The sequence below is a fragment of the Leuresthes tenuis genome, unplaced genomic scaffold (assembly GCF_036924035.1).
Source record: "Leuresthes tenuis unplaced genomic scaffold, fLeuTen1.0.hap1 SCAF_23, whole genome shotgun sequence".
NCBI lineage: Eukaryota > Metazoa > Chordata > Actinopteri > Atheriniformes > Atherinopsidae > Leuresthes > Leuresthes tenuis.
Genome location: NW_027325377.1, coordinates 5,865,585 through 5,881,407, shown reverse-complemented (window position 1 = coordinate 5,881,407; position 15,823 = coordinate 5,865,585). Strand labels below are relative to the sequence as shown.

Here is a 15,823-nt window from a genome sequence, read left to right as displayed (position 1 = left end):
AGTTGTGGGGGGCGGAGTAAGAGGTAGATTGAGTTGATGCTCAACTCCACTCCCCATCTCTAAGCCTGACTAGTTTGAAGAGTGTTGTGTCAATAGCAATGAGAAAACAGCTGTTGTATTTAATCCAAATGAAATTTTGACCAAAGCATGTCTCATACACCAAAGCAAGACCTCGGGAAATTGTGACAACTTGTGAAAAACAGGTGTAAAATGTCTCCTTTAACAAGTAATGATGGAACCTCTGATGCATTTAGAATGACCAACTTCCTTTTGGAAATTTTCTTCAGGTTGGGCTTTAGAACATTAATCAAAGACCATGTAGAGCATGGCAATCTTTCTTTCTGAAGTGAACTAACTGTTGATGGGAATTTGATGTTAATAGCAAAGCAAAAAGCAAGAACAAGTGAAGAGTTTCAACTTCCCACATCTGAGGAACAGCAACCAACTTGAAGTGGGATGGAAATAAAGATGAGTAGGCTGCATGTTTCTACTCTGAGCTGGGATGGTGATGTAGAAATCTTCTCTGAAGATGCAAACAAAGTGCAGGGGTTGCTTTTGTTGTTGTAGGTAGGTAAGCTTAACATAAAAATAATCTACATTTAAGTAAGAAATGCATCTAATTTATATTTCCACATGTTTTTAACTAGATGGAAATCTGCCAATGACCTTTTATGCAATTCAAAGAAATTAGAATGGAATCTCTCACCGTGTACAAAAAAAAAACAACCTGACATTGTCTGCTTCTTCATTTGGCCATTGAATGCTAAAACAACAGAAGACCATGGTAACTGAAGAAATATGCAATAAACACAAAGTCAAATTTCTTTACAATAAATAATGTTTATTACAGCAGTTATCAATCTAAATTCAAATGGAAAGCATCTCTGGTGTCAGCAAACTGTGGACAGCACCACAGCAGCCTGGATAGAATAGATCTGTATGTATCTTTATTGCACTACACTATAGCAGAGCAGATGGCCTGACATTCTTTTCAACTGTTTTATGTACAATAAAGCAAAATGTGAACTCCCTAAACAAGGAGAAATGTAAACAGGGTTTCATCATTCATTAAGCTCCAGAGAGCAGCAGAGTAGTTCCTAAAACAAAAATATCTGGAAAAATTTAGTTTTGCTTGAAATCTACATTCAGGAGCTAAAGCTGTGTGCTGCTGAGACTCCGAAGAGGAGAAAAAAGTAGTAAAACCTGCAGTCAAACGTCCCATCTGTTGCATGTGCAGACACAAAGACTGAGGTCACGGAGTGCTGAACGCACTCCTGCAGCTGTCCAACAGGAGGCGCTGGTCTGACATGGCAGGAGGAAAATATGAGGGTCCAATACATGCGGGAAACCCAGCGCTCTCCCTCCTCTGTACAGTGAAAACCAGACTCCAGCTGACGACCTGGAAATTAGAGAAACTCAGAGTAAAGCCTGTAAACACTGGAACACAATCAGCAAATCGTTTGCTCCGTTTTCTCTTATGGAGTCGGATTTCCAATAGGTTCTGTCAACATCTGTTCTGTTTACTGAACTAACATAATGCAACATCTGTGACTGAAAAAACAAACAAACATACTTTTACTTTCTTCATTACGACAAAATTTTATCCACATGAAATCCATTTACCTTTGCTGAGTATGTACAGACTCAGCTGAGGTAAATAATTGTCTGACAGCAGGATTATATAAAAACTACCGGCTCCATCGTGATGAAATCAGGTGGAAAGGTGGAGCAAAGGAGGAACCCATTAAATTTGACAGCACGTTCAAATTGTTTCGGCAACATATTAAGACGTTTGGGATTTAGATATAGAAAAGTGAATAGAAGTCTAAACCCTCAAGTTTAATCATGATTTCACAAATTCCATACTCTAACTTTTAACTTTTACCAATTTGAAAGTCATGGGTTTAATTTCAGTGACTTATAGTGATGCTACTTTGGCTGTACCAGTTGGCATATTCAGGGCCATTCCTTGTGATGGGCCTTGTCTTTCTTCTTCTTCTCATTTTTCTCCTTCTGCAGCCTCTCCAGCTCGGCCTCATACATCATCTCCTGGATCAGATACTTCTCTCTGCGCATTCTGTCCCGCAGGTCCTTGGGAAGGTCGGGGATTAGGTATGCGATCAGGGTCTTGATGGCGAAGACCATGTGCTGTGAAAACAAAGCGCCATCACAAAGCCGGGAGCCATACCTCCACAACATGAACAAAGCAAACATGCTGCAAACTTCTGCTGTTTTATGCAGAGTAAAACCTTTTTATGACACATTTATTTGATATGCTTTTAAACTACAAAATGCAGCTTTAACCTTTCTTTCTTAAAGGCTCCTAAATGTGGATTTGTTGCAGTGTGACTGGAGTTGTGGACTTGATGGGATAAATGTGAAGCACCCATGTGTGTCCTCATTAGTGGAAGTGTGCGCACACAGCGGTGCACTGAGGCTGCTGATAGAAGCTGGGAAAGGTCAGTCAGCTACAGAACTCCAGTGAGTTTAGCTCTGCTGTACTTTCTTTGTACTGTGATTTATGGATGGTCATGTTTGTGAAAAACTATGTGCCATCATAGTTAAACAATCACCAGAGCCACATCTTTACTAGCAGTTCCTTCAGACACAGGAATGTCAGACTTTACCTACAATTCAACTCAAACTCTGTGAACTTGGGTTCAGAGTGGTACACTGAGCCCAAAGCCAGAGTACTCCTGTTTCTCCTGATAAAAACTGTGAAACTGGATGAAAATCAGTCTTCCTCACTTAATTTATTATTCAGGTATGAAGCATGAAAAAATATTAATCTAAGCTGGTCGACACTCAGCTCTTCTTAGGTCTCCAACAAAAAAAGTATTAAGTTTTGTTGTCACCATTTTTTTTTTTTTTTTTACCTCTCTGACACTTACAATCATCATCAATAATTTTTATGTCATCTGGATGGAAGCATATGTTGCTCTAAAACTTGTCAATAACTTTCAGCATTGATGGTGCAGATGTGAAAGTTTTCATTTCCATAGGCACTAACCCTCATACTAAGCCAGCATCAAGTATCGCAGAAAAGTTTTCCACTTTGTCTCTGATGTTGTTTTTTGGGTCATGTTCACATGTGGCATCTTCAGTGCTTTATAGAAGAAAATCACGGGCATCCAATATTGATTCCCACCATGTTCCCATGGAGATGTCTCAATATTGTCAGAATCTTTTGATAATATTATATACTGTACAGGATGGAATATTTAAAGTTTTTTCAATTTCATGTTGATGAATAATACTGTGAAACTACTCCACAATTTGTTGACTGTTCTTCGCAGACTGCTGGATCTTTGCCCATCTTTACTTCTGAGAAACTCTGCCTCTTCAATGTTCTCTTTTCAGGTCACCTTATTAACCTATTTTTGTTTTGGGCCAAATGACTCCATCTCCTGTTGCAATATTGTATTAATTTCCAGGGTTTCCTAAAGGAGGAGAACTATAGACTGAAAATTCTATTACTGGGAAAGAATTCCAATTGGTGGAATTCAACTAGAAAAGCACACAGGACTCCAGTCAATCTGTTGGACTCTCTTCTGTTGGAAGAAGGCTAGCAAGCTGAAATACGTTGCTATTAGAAGTCATATATAAAGGCATTTTAAAAATAAATGCCTTTATATATGACTTTTAGGCATTTAAAGGCATTTAAAATGAGTTTCAAAAAAGGATGCCTTGGAGCTTTTTTTGACACTCAACTTTATGCGTCCCACCTCAAATAAATATCACACTGAATCTGATGAATTCAGGAAGTGTTCCTATACAAACAATTTTTTTTGAGTTACTTAAACAAACTATTTAAAATTTGTACTTTTCTAAGTTGTCTGTTATGTGCAGACACAATATTGGTTCATCCCTTGAGTTAGATGCCTTTTTTACACTTCAATTAGTCATTCATGTTAAGTGGCTTAAACAAAAAAAAACACAGTCAGGTACAAGGACTGGACTGAAAATGAGTGAAAAAGCAACCAATGTCCAAAGAAAAACTTTGAAAGATCTTCAGAAAGCCTGGAGAACTATTGACTCCTTGAAAATAACAATATGAATAAATGAGGGGAAGACTCAAGACATTAACAAAGTACTTTATATCAAACAATATACAGTTTCCTTATAATATGAAATTAATTCAGCAAAAAAATAAATAGAATTTCAAGTATGATGAGGACAGTTTCAAAGCTGAAAGCATTTCAGTGGGAGATTTAATTTCAGTGTCGACATAAACTAAAAAGCTATTCATTGTTAATTTACTGTCTTACAAAAATAAGAATTTTCATAAAGCATTCTCTCTTGTGGTATTTGCAGAAACAGGGGTGCTTTGTTCTGTAATTTTGCATGCAAACAACCTGTTCCTCTTAAGTGTCAACCAGTCGGTGAATTTTGTGCTGATGAAGCATCATTATGCCAGCGGTAAATCAACACAAAGATAGAAAAACAAGTTTGTGTGTGTGTGAGTGAGAAAGAATGATGAAACTAGAGCAACACTTAGAATGATGCTGATGAGCTGTAGAGGATGAAGACAGAAAGATAAAAAGCATTGACAGAGTAATGAGAGGAAATACAATCCCAAAGCCAGCCAGCTGTCTGGTATCATTTGTCAAACGACAAAACACTGACCTCAAAAACAATGATGAATGCCAGTCGAGCTGCCAGGACGTGCCAGAACTGCAGAGTGTAAGAGTAGGGCTCGGCTGAGTCTGGAGGCTCTCTGTAATCACGATACCTGGTGTGTGTGGGGGGGGGGGGGGAGAGAAAACACTAAGGTCACAAAGAAGCATAGATGATCAACTCTGGTTTCTGATTTTACAACCGATGTGCGTTTGTGAGTCTGGGTTATTTCTCTAAAGCTATTTGAACAGTTTATTTTGTACTTCATGTTTTATGTGGGGCTCAGTAACAGCCTGTGTCACGGTTAATTCAGTTCATTAGCAAAGTGATGAATTATGCAAAATCCATGCTGGTGTTGCACAAATGCTGATGCCAAATGTGGACTTTAAAAATGCACAAGCGTCTGCAGCTTTACTATCTTACACTTGAAAAGCACTAATGCAGACACATTAGCATACAAACTACCTGCAGTACTTCACAGCTTCTTCAAACAGTTCGGAGCCATTTGTCCTGGGATGTGATCTCTTCTCGAAGTCAGATACTCGAAAAACTGATAGACTGGCGTTCACGTAGCCCATCATACACCTAAGAGATAAAAGAAACATATTTTACTCAACATATACAACATCTAAAACTAATCCTACACCATGTGACATTAGCATACATTAAAAACAACAATTCAGTCATCTCTCACCCCTCCCCTGCTCGGCCCTGACCGGCACAAGGTCCATACTTGTAGGCGTAAACAAGGCGAGGGATGAAGTCCGAAGTAACTGCGATGACAAAGGCATTGGTGATGACAGACAGGATGCCGATGCCGTCCAGAATACCATACCAGATTCCTGCCATAAACACATCAGTCAGACCTTTTTTTTCCTAAACAACAATTAGCCTTTCTAAAAGAGCTTTGTTTACCTATGTCTTTTGCTTGTGATGGCAGAGGTCGCCGCCACTGAGTGACAAACTTGTAGGCATCCAAACGAATCTCAATGATGTTGTTGATCAGTGCCAAGAGAGGAGCAAGAGGGAACGCTGCCACGAAGATGGTGGTGAAGCCAAACTGTAAAACTGAGAGGGAACTCAAATCTTCAGGGTCCTGATCGACAATTCAAGATTTTTGGCTCCGCAAAATGACTTTAGGTTAAAGAGTAACTAACAAATCTGTTTTTGCTTTTGGGCAAACACTATGCTTGTGACATATAACACCATTGTTGTAAAAGGTAATCTTCATCTGAGCCCTGCACATGCACAGCCATGCATGCACTTGTTTTCATGCTTAAGACATCACCAGAAGCCACCAAAAACATCAAGTGACAATGTAAAGTAATGTTACATGACCTCTACCGTAACCCTATCCCTAACCAAAGAGTTTGGACAACATAACAAAAGGTAGGAAGGAGATAACAGTTTTTATATTTTATATTTTATAAAGAATACAGAGGTTTAGAGCTAGTACTTTTGCATTTGTTGATCTTTTATCTTGATGAGGATCAATTGCCCAAAGGGTTGAACCTGAAGTAAAGTAGAAGTCACTAATCCTGTGTCATAGCACAGGAGACATGCGTCACACTTCATGTGCAGTTGTTTACATTAATTTAGAGTCATAGTTTTGACTGTTTCTTTCCACATTTAACATTTATTGTTGGAAACTGATGTAATGTGTGTTTATCTCCTACAAAAATCTGCCTGCTGATAACAGTTAGATTGAAAATGATGTTATAGGATAACGCCCCCTGAAGCTGAGGGGAACTGCAGAGTTTGGCATTAATTCTCAAGAGGTTTGTCTATATGAACAACCCATTTCGCATTGCACATTATTTCCTCATTGTTTACATAGAAAAGTTTCATTTGTGCAGCCTTTAGTTTGCTTTAAAGCGAAACCATAAACATATGCAGAGGAGAAATTTTACATGTCTAGTGTAATACATGTATAGAGTGGAGAGCAACAAGAAAGATGGAGGCATGTGGAAAAGCTTTAGGCTCAAATTGAATCCACTGCAAGTCAACATCACTATTACGTAACATGGATTGCATCTGCTTGGTCACATAATGAAAAAATATCTTGTTAGAAAATGTGATTATACCACAGAGGATTAAACTGTAGAGTGCATGTGAGGTTCCCGAACATATTAAAGGTTGTCTGCAAAGGTTTAGCAATATCAAAACATGCATAGAAATTGGGATACAATATACCCATTTCCAAATATTCATCAAAGAGTCCATAGGCATTCATTGGCTGCAGGTTGTAGTCCCTCTCCCACTGTGGGAAGCTGGCCTTTGCGATGTGGCCGTGCTCTCTTCTCAGCCTCCGCCGAGTCCACCAGTTCTGGACAAGTCTGAAAAAACAAGACGTGATGGCAGTTTCTTTTCTTTTTTCACTATGACCAAACTAGTAGCCCAGGAATACAGGAGACTCTTAATATATCTCAAGTAATCTATGTGATTTATTATTAATTAAAGAAATTACTAATGTATGCAAAAATTACAGGCACATTGTCCAGAAAGACAGTCATGTTATTGCTGATGGTCAGACATAAATAGGAATCAGAATGGTTCATAAATCTTACTTTATCTATATATATGGACATCCTCTAGTTGACGTAATAAGCAAGTATCTTTTATCTCTTAGGTGATCTGTGCATGAGTATATGTTGAAGTTTTTTACTTTTCTAACTTCAAAAGAGGGCAACTCTTTACAATGTGTAATGTATACAATGCGTACATATATTCCTGGGGTGTCTTTGATAAAAACTCCTTAGTTGTCGAATGTTTCAATGGAAACTGTCCTTTTGGCAAACAAAAAACAAGGAAAACTAGCACTGAGAGGTGTTACTCAGGATGGATGACAAAACTTGGAAACAGCAGAGCGTTAAAAAACTTATATTTGAGAAATTACAAGACTATAACTACTAAAGTATATGCATGACTAAAACAACATTTTGTCAACCAAAACTGCCTGTTGTGAGCTCAACACACCTGGAGACCTTGGAAGGGCTTCCATTATCAAATCCCCCTCCCATTTGTGAACAGTTATGGGTGGGAAGGTTAATGGTTATGAGACAAAGAAAATGTGCCATAAACTAGTCGACAGCCAGATTCAACCATTACAATTTAATTGACAAGGGTTTTGCTGCAGATCAAAGATGTCAACATCAATGACAGGAGGAAAGCATCAGGGTGTGTCCACATGAGTAATGACACTAATTAAATCAGACGGCCTGAGTGGCGGTTGCCCCACTCATACCTGCCACCAAAAGCAGCGTATACCTACATTGCCATTGCGGGGTAAACACAAATGTCCATTTTCTTAATGTTGACATGGTTTACAATGCACAATCAAGTGTAATTACTGGAAAAAAAAATTTTAAAGAAGGAGGAGACACTCTACAAAAGCACTGATTAAGTACTGCGGTAGCAGGACAAATTTAAACACTTATCTGCTGAGTCATCAGGGTGAAATCCCTGGATGCTAGTACAGCTAGCATCATCAACAACAAAAAATACTAAATACGGACATGGATATTGATGCTACCTCAACTTAACCACAACTTGATGAGGTCAAAGGTAATTACTGCATCTATTGCCTGATTTATTGCTTAAGATTTACAAACTTACAGTGTAGTTGGGAATGATAGATTTTATGACATGATACTGCACATACATTAGGACTGTGTTAAAAGATACCAACTAGAAAGTATTAGTGACGAAATGTGTGCAAGACTTAAACAAGAACTATCAAATGCATTTTTTTCAGTGTTATTATGTATCATAAGCACTATGATTGATGAAAGAAATGTCAAGATTTCATTGGATCTAACATAATTGCTGTGTATAAACATGTGCAATCACTGAATTGAATCTTAACCATGCATCTTGATCCAAATAAAATAGTCCTATAAAGTAAAGGAACACACCCCTATGAACAATGCGTAAAACAATATAAATCCCAAGGGGTCAAACGCAGACCAGTGGAAGAATGTCACCTTCTCAGATGAACATTTTTTACACTTTTTCCTTGTTTAGAACAAATTTGACGAAAGTAGGATACCCAAAGAAGCTCTTAAGCCTGATTGCATGACCCCACCAGATAAACGTGGAGGTGGTCAGTTATATCATGGAATTCTCTCGGTCCTGTAATAACTCTGCTTGGCAGGGTTACTTCTAAGGTCCAAATTCATCTCACAAACATCAGATATTAACATAAATGAACATCTCTGATACATTTTGGACGAGTAAATAAGGAATCTGGAACATAGAACAGTTCTGCTAGGTTCAGTTCGATTGGATTTTATTTATATAGCTCCAAATCACAACATGAATGGATTAAATTGACCCCAGCCACCATCCAAAACTTATATAACTATATTCTTCGACATATCGAATTTTAGCATTGGTCATCTAACATGTTTTTTTATTTTATTTTTAAAAATAACCAACAACAAAAAAAAAATTGGATGAAAAAGAAGAACACCAAAACTTGAAGGACCAGCATCAGAAATACATTGTCATCTTTTAAAAAACTAGCATAGCTAAAAAACACAAGACATGGATTTATTTTCAAGATTAAAGTAAAGTAACCTACGGGTAGCCGAGCTCCATGAAGTTGTTCCATGTCTGTTTTAGCACCATGATGATCCCCATCTGCATACAGAGGTCAATAAGACAGCCACTGGGGTGGCACTACAGCAGCAGGAAGAGAGAAAGACATGGCCAACATGGCTGTAACCTGCTATTAGTCACTTAGTTTTCTAAGTGTCATTCACAGTCATATTCAATACTTTGGAGCTGTGAAAACCTTCAACCCTGTTCACAGATGGTGCTAGCATGCGTCCTAGGCCACAAATGGACAGTGATAAGCAAAGGCCTGAACACACGCAGCATGGATTGAGACATATTTTCTTGTAGATCCACTTTGGCCACATTCAGAGGTGGTCCACGTTTGTCCACATTCTTATGATATTCTGAACACCATTCGTCCTGGTGACATTTTCTACGACATCCTACTGACCTGGTATGAATCTACGCAGGCAGCACTGTGATTACCAGCATGTTTCTTGCAGCTGTTTAAAAAGCAGACTTCAAACTCACAGGATGAATCAGAGAAAACCTCCTGCTCATGTTTGATAGCAATTTCTGCTGAGACAGTGAGCAAAGCAGCTGTGAGAGCTGCAAATCTGTCCTGTCAGTCTTTGGACTCACCTATTACACGTAAAGCATATTCACAGCTGGCTCTTTGCATACACGGCACTTTCTTGCTATTTTGCAGACATGAGAGAATTTCCTCTCGTGAAGTGTCAGTCAGAAGCAAAGGAGAAGGTCTTTAGTTTGAAGTCCGCACATCAAGATGCAAACCGGACTTATGAGAGAGAAAACGTGAGGATCAGGCACAGCTCCCGGCTAATTGGAAATGATGCTTCAGCAATCTAGGGAATATATTCACAAAACTTTTTGGGGGTCTTTGTTTTACCGAACAGGACCCTTGTCAGGACATCCTTGCTATGGAAATATTGCTCAGTGGATTAACTGGATGCTTAACAGGTGAGTTAGCTGTAACTCTTGGTTTTGACAGTTGTTGGTGTAATATCTGAATCGTAAATGCTTTCCAAAAATCAAATCACAAGAATCTTGGCTTTCCAATGCTATACTGCATGTGCACCTACTCATAACCAGCACTTATGTGCATAGCAAAGTTTTTTTTGGAAAACAGCTGATGGTCCAGTGGTGACCTCTTAGAATTTCACGGATCACCTCGGAAGCCTCTGTTTTTTTGATAATCACGATGTCGCTGGAGCTTTTTGCAGCTTTGCAAACGTGCAATCAAAGGCAGTAAGTTCTCAAAGCACAGTCATGATTCTGCATGGCGACAAAAGGCTGACTGGGGCTAAAACTGTTCTGTGCTTAGAGAATTGTTCCATTCCTGCAGCTGTAGAATCACAAGTGGGAGCACATTAGTTCAGAGCCTAAAAGTGTCAGCTCAGGGATTTTGTCCCTGAAGACTTTATCGTGTTATTTTCCTTGCATGTTTCCAGAAGTAAAACTTACTGCTGATGGGGGTTAAATGCTTGGAGGTTGGGCATACAGTAATAGCTTAATGCCCGATTTAGAAATACTTGGATCCACAATGCTGTCAGAACCTCATGGGAGAAGTAAAGCCATTACTCACTTCTTCCAGTTTCCAGCGGTTGATGAGGCGTAGATATGCACCTGGACGGCCAGTGAATCTGTCACCCAAGGAAAAAGCAAACCAGAACCTTACTGCATTTATATTTTTCATATATTTATATTGTGAAATGCAACTGTCCTTGAACAGTAAATGCTAACAAAATACTCAGTTTGTTCCTCAGAAAGTTCTATTTAGAGAGTTGCTTTCATTTCTGGTTTGTGAAGGTTTTGTCAGTGAATTTAATTTCTGAATTTTATTTTGTTATATTCTATGATGGCCCCTTCCTGCTGAGTGCCACTTACAAAATTTAACAAATCTAAAAAGAAAAACAAGTTTATAATCTCAGCAATTTTTATGTGACACATTCATTTACAACAAACAGGAAGTATAACACTGACACTGAGGGAATGTCTTATTCATACTCCATTGTTTCACAATTATGAGACAGTTGAATGACGAGACAATTTATTCTCAGCACTTTGCCCCACAGCCACAAGAAGACAGTGCGACATTTAAAATGAGTATATGTGGTCAGGTATTTTGTCTGTGTTGGTATTTTTTCTCTTAAGAAATCTAAATAGAATAAATTTTTGCAGCTATACATGGCGTTTGTCCATGAAACTGTGCTGAATCCTTTTCAAAAGAAAAAGGACATGATAAGATGCCTTCTTCTTCTTCTTTTATGGTGAAGTTTCCCTAGTTGGAGTTTTTCAAAAGGTTTGTTTTCAGTGAGAAAAAAATTAATTTGCAGGATGTTTGTGGACAAAATGCCAAAGCACAGAGAAAAACCCCAGTAAAAACAATTAAAAAACAGATTTGAATAAATAACCTGACAATGTGCATGTTTAAGTATCTAATATAGACTTGAGATTCTACACTTTCTACAATTTCTGTCAAGTGCTGTCACAGTCGGCTATAGAAGTTTATGTTATGTCACAGTTTGTTTAATCATGGTTTCAGTTATGTTCTAGTCCTGTTTTTCCCCTGCCACCTCAGTTCACTCAAGTCACCTGGTTAATTGTTCACAGCTGCACCTCATTCACTGATCACTCCCTCCACAGTATTTAGTCTTCTGGTTTCCTTTCAGTCACTGCAGAATCCTTACCTCACTATCCCTTCATGCTTCCACGAAAAAGATAAGTTTGATTGCCAGCCTCATAGCCGTTTAAGATAGCCATAGTCAGTGTTTTTTCATAGCCTGGTTTTGTTAGTGTCTTTTTTTATGTTAAGTATTTTTGATAATCCGGCTCTGCCGCGCCTTTTGTTCCTGCTCCCCGTTTTGGAAATAAACCTTTTGATTTTTTGGAAAATAACTGCATCTGGGTCCCTTCTCGCACCACGCACCGTGACAAGTGCTTAGTCTTTCTTCATCTTTTATATGTATTGTTGTTTACAACATTAAGAATAATTTCCTATTCTTTCCTTGATACATTTCCTTGATACATTTTGGTCTGAGTGCATGGCGTAAATAATTCCTGCACGACTGTGCAACTTCTGCAGTGTCACATGCTGAAGTGTATTAGTGAGGCGAGCATGAGTTCCTCACCTTCCCAAAAAGAAGGCGATGTAAAAAGTTGAACTGTTAAGGTTGACAAACTGAAAAAGGAACATCTTGAAGGTAAAGCTGTTCTCCCACTCTGACTCTGTCCTTGGCTGCTCTGTGGCCATGTAGAGTAAAAAGAAATCATGACACAATGATAAAAAACAAATAAAAGTATTCATATTGGACACTTTTTTGTTTTATAAATGCATAAATCTCAATGAGATTCAGTAGTTTATTTTAGGATTCTCACAATATTATAGATGAAGAAATAAGCCTACAGTTGCCATAATGAACACTATAAATGTTCATAATGATAACTAACACTAACTCAAATGTATAAGATACGGTGAAGCTAACTTACCTAAGTTTGTGAGTAGAAGAGCAACTTTTTCATAAAGCTGTGAAAAAAGGGAATTTGACTGAATAATTTTGCTAACAGCTAATTAAGCATAAAAAATTAGAACTATTAAAAAGCAAATATATGTTTCCACATGTAAGCGTGCTTCGTGTTCACAACCTGGAGACATTTTATCAGTTATTGCTGTATTGCTGCACCCCTGCAGAAGTTAACAGACAGCTGACGCTCACCACGTTGAGGAGCATGATGACGCAGAAGTTAATACAGACAGCCGTGCCCGTGGTTGCCACCTGAGAGTTGTTCCTGATCAGTGCCCAACCGAAGGCGGCAAAGGTGCTGACGGTGATCACACGATAAATCACGATGCCAAACACGGCGGCAATCACCACCAGTATCTGTGATACAGATGAAAAAACAAATAACACTAGTAGAAAAAATATCAATAAACTTTCTTTAAAAAATAAATGACAAAATCATTATGTACACATAAGTTTGACATTAGAATGGAATGAACAACTATTTCTATATTTTTTGATACTGTTTGGGACTAAAATAACTGACTAATTTAAGAGTGAGTTCATTTACTGCTGTGACAACAAAAAGGGGAACTACAACAAAATCATGACAATGTGGTATTCAACAAATTTAACATTATGTTACACATTAACTATTGATTTTGTATATAATGTTAATTATTTGACTATTTTAAAGTCATCAAAATACATAAGCTGGTTGTAATGGAAAGTTTTATTCAGTCTTATACTTGTGTCTCATCATGCATAAATCACTTGTAAGACTTGATAGTCATTCCCAGGCATTAGATGCACCAGATGTTACAGTACAATATTTCTTTTGTTACTTGTGAAACCTGGTCTCCCTTTCCCAGGCACTAGAGAGATCAGATGTTTCCAATCAAACAATTCCGCATTTCATTGTTCATTTTGGTTTGTGCACTCCACAAGGCCGTCCAGCTCATCAGGAGATAAGAAGAAGTCAGCTTGCATGGTCTGATACGTAGACATTTTTTTCTTCTCCTGTGTTCGGGTATAATACGACATGCACTGAAACTTAAGTTAGAGCTACATTCTGACACAGGTGCTCTGTGTTGAAGTTTTGCTGTTCAAGAAATGTTCAATAAACCTGCCTGAGTGTTTTTGAGCTTGGATAATCACTATTATTTTTTCCACCACACTGGTAAATTCAATGTGAAGTAACTGTGACATGACGTTAATCTTATATACTACTATGAATCTTACCATGAAGAATATTCCAGATGCTGAAACGAGGAGGCGACTGTATTTGTCAGTGAAGGCCTGGTAAGGCTCTGGTTTACCGGATATGGGGTTCATCCTCTCTTTCTTGGAATATTTGGCCTCAAACTGGGGGCGAATTTCATCCTGAAAGACAAAGGACAAACCTTGAGCAAAATCCAGTTTGTAATTTGAAGGGTTGGAGATTTTTCAGGGACAGTGGGGGTGAATGATGGGTTTCTGCAAAATGGGTGACAATTGTAAAATATCTATAATACAAAAAAAAAAAGTACAAGTAGATGAAAAATAAATACAGAAATCTATACAGTATGTTCCTTTTTATTTCAGTTAAAAATATCAAAACTAGTAAATGGAGCATATATACAAAAGTCAAACTAATAATGTTATATACTTTTCAGAATGCTATCACTGATTAGCTGAAAGCTACAGTGAAGTTTCTGATAGGTCGTAGGAGTTCAAATGTTCCTTATACACTGACGTATGTTGTGTTTTAAGCTTCTGCTTGTTTGTGTGTAAAGACTTTAAAATACTGCATTCTATGTTTGGTATTTTGGGACTGTAAAGTTATCGTGACTGGTCTTAGCAGTTTAAGTTAGCTTAAAAAAAAGTCCAAATTACTTTTTAAGTGAACTGAAGCTTTATTCTTTGTGTTAGAAGTGTCAGCAGTAATACGTTTTAATAGGTGTGATACATCTACAGGAGACTCACTCTTCTCCAAGCAGTCCCTCTGACATTTTATACCAAGAAAATTCACTATTTGTTGGCAGCTAGCAACGGCAGGAAGTTGTTGAGTATAATTGACACCCATCAGTTACTAAAGATTTTCAATTACCTATAAGCACATCTTACTGTTTTCAACCTAATTAGATCTGGTATTGGGAACTTGTCCTTGCAGACAGACATGTTTGTGAGGCTAGAATTAGTGAAAGAAATTCAAGGCTGATCTGGAAAAAAAAAAACTTAACAACAGTTTTACCCTTTTAGTTTGTTATAATAGTACAGGAAGTAGTACTATGTTCCTAAATGGTTTTAGTGGAACAGCTTTAGAGTCATCATCAATCTGTCTCAAGAAAAGTGAGGCAAACTGTGTGGTCGTAATTAATTTCCACTAGACTGACTGACACAGTAACCAGTTACATCTGTGCCAAGAGCTTCTTAGGAGCGGTCTAAGTTAGCACTCCTAAGAAGCTCTAAGCGCTAAGAGCTTCTTAGCGAATCTGGGAAACGCGGCCGATGAAGGCCGACTCTGTGCGACCCTGAAGCTGATCGTGTAAGGAAGAATGATGCACAAGTAGATGAACATAATGGACAACACTGCCGACCCTTTGCACAACACAGCTATGAAACAACAACGTGTGTTCAGTCAGAGGCTTCTTCAGCTCCACTGCAACAGAGAACTATACAGGTCAATCCTACATGCAGCAATAGTCATACAAAACAACTGCATATTGTAATAGTTCTGAGTTAATTACAAATAACAACTATGAAGTACTAATGAAAATAAGATTAGATACTACAACATTATCATTTTAGTTTAGGAATATTAAAGGGGGCAGATTAGTTAGTGCCCAGTGTCTGTGTGTATAAGGGTATCTTGGTTGATTCCAAATGAATAAGGGATAGCTTTAAACTTTCATGGGTAAAAAAAGGAAAAATAAATAAATACATTTTTATGTTAAATAAAAAACATGTATTGAGTTTTTATAGTGTGTTGTGTAAGTTCTTCACATTGTGGATCTTTGATAAAATGTATCTAATTGTATTTCATTTTACAAAGTAAACTTGTAATTCCTGATTTACAAAACAAAGAACACTAAAATGGGGCACAAAATGTTCACGATTTGTTTGTGCTCACTATTGTGCTTAGAATA

The 15,823-nt window shown here is 37.8% G+C and overlaps 1 protein-coding gene across 2 annotated transcripts in view; it reads right to left on the bottom strand.

Annotated features, from left to right (window-relative positions):
* Positions 1 to 820: 820 nt before the first annotated feature.
* Positions 821 to 15,823, bottom strand: part of LOC140283144 (anoctamin-4-like) — a 61,731-nt gene continuing 46,728 nt past the window's right edge. For both annotated transcript variants that reach the window (XM_072377827.1, XM_072377828.1), the window contains 13 exons: positions 13,938 to 14,078; positions 12,912 to 13,076; positions 12,685 to 12,721; positions 12,327 to 12,438; positions 10,781 to 10,838; positions 9,200 to 9,297; positions 6,811 to 6,953; positions 5,533 to 5,685; positions 5,312 to 5,459; positions 5,083 to 5,202; positions 4,627 to 4,732; positions 1,945 to 2,148; positions 821 to 1,399 (listed from right to left, as the gene is read on the bottom strand). In XM_072377827.1, the coding sequence (XP_072233928.1) occupies positions 1,957 to 2,148; positions 4,627 to 4,732; positions 5,083 to 5,202; positions 5,312 to 5,459; positions 5,533 to 5,685; positions 6,811 to 6,953; positions 9,200 to 9,297; positions 10,781 to 10,838; positions 12,327 to 12,438; positions 12,685 to 12,721; positions 12,912 to 13,076; positions 13,938 to 14,078 (1,473 nt within the window). In that variant the 3' untranslated portion in view covers positions 821 to 1,399; positions 1,945 to 1,956. The remainder of the gene's footprint in view (positions 1,400 to 1,944; positions 2,149 to 4,626; positions 4,733 to 5,082; positions 5,203 to 5,311; positions 5,460 to 5,532; positions 5,686 to 6,810; positions 6,954 to 9,199; positions 9,298 to 10,780; positions 10,839 to 12,326; positions 12,439 to 12,684; positions 12,722 to 12,911; positions 13,077 to 13,937; positions 14,079 to 15,823) is intronic.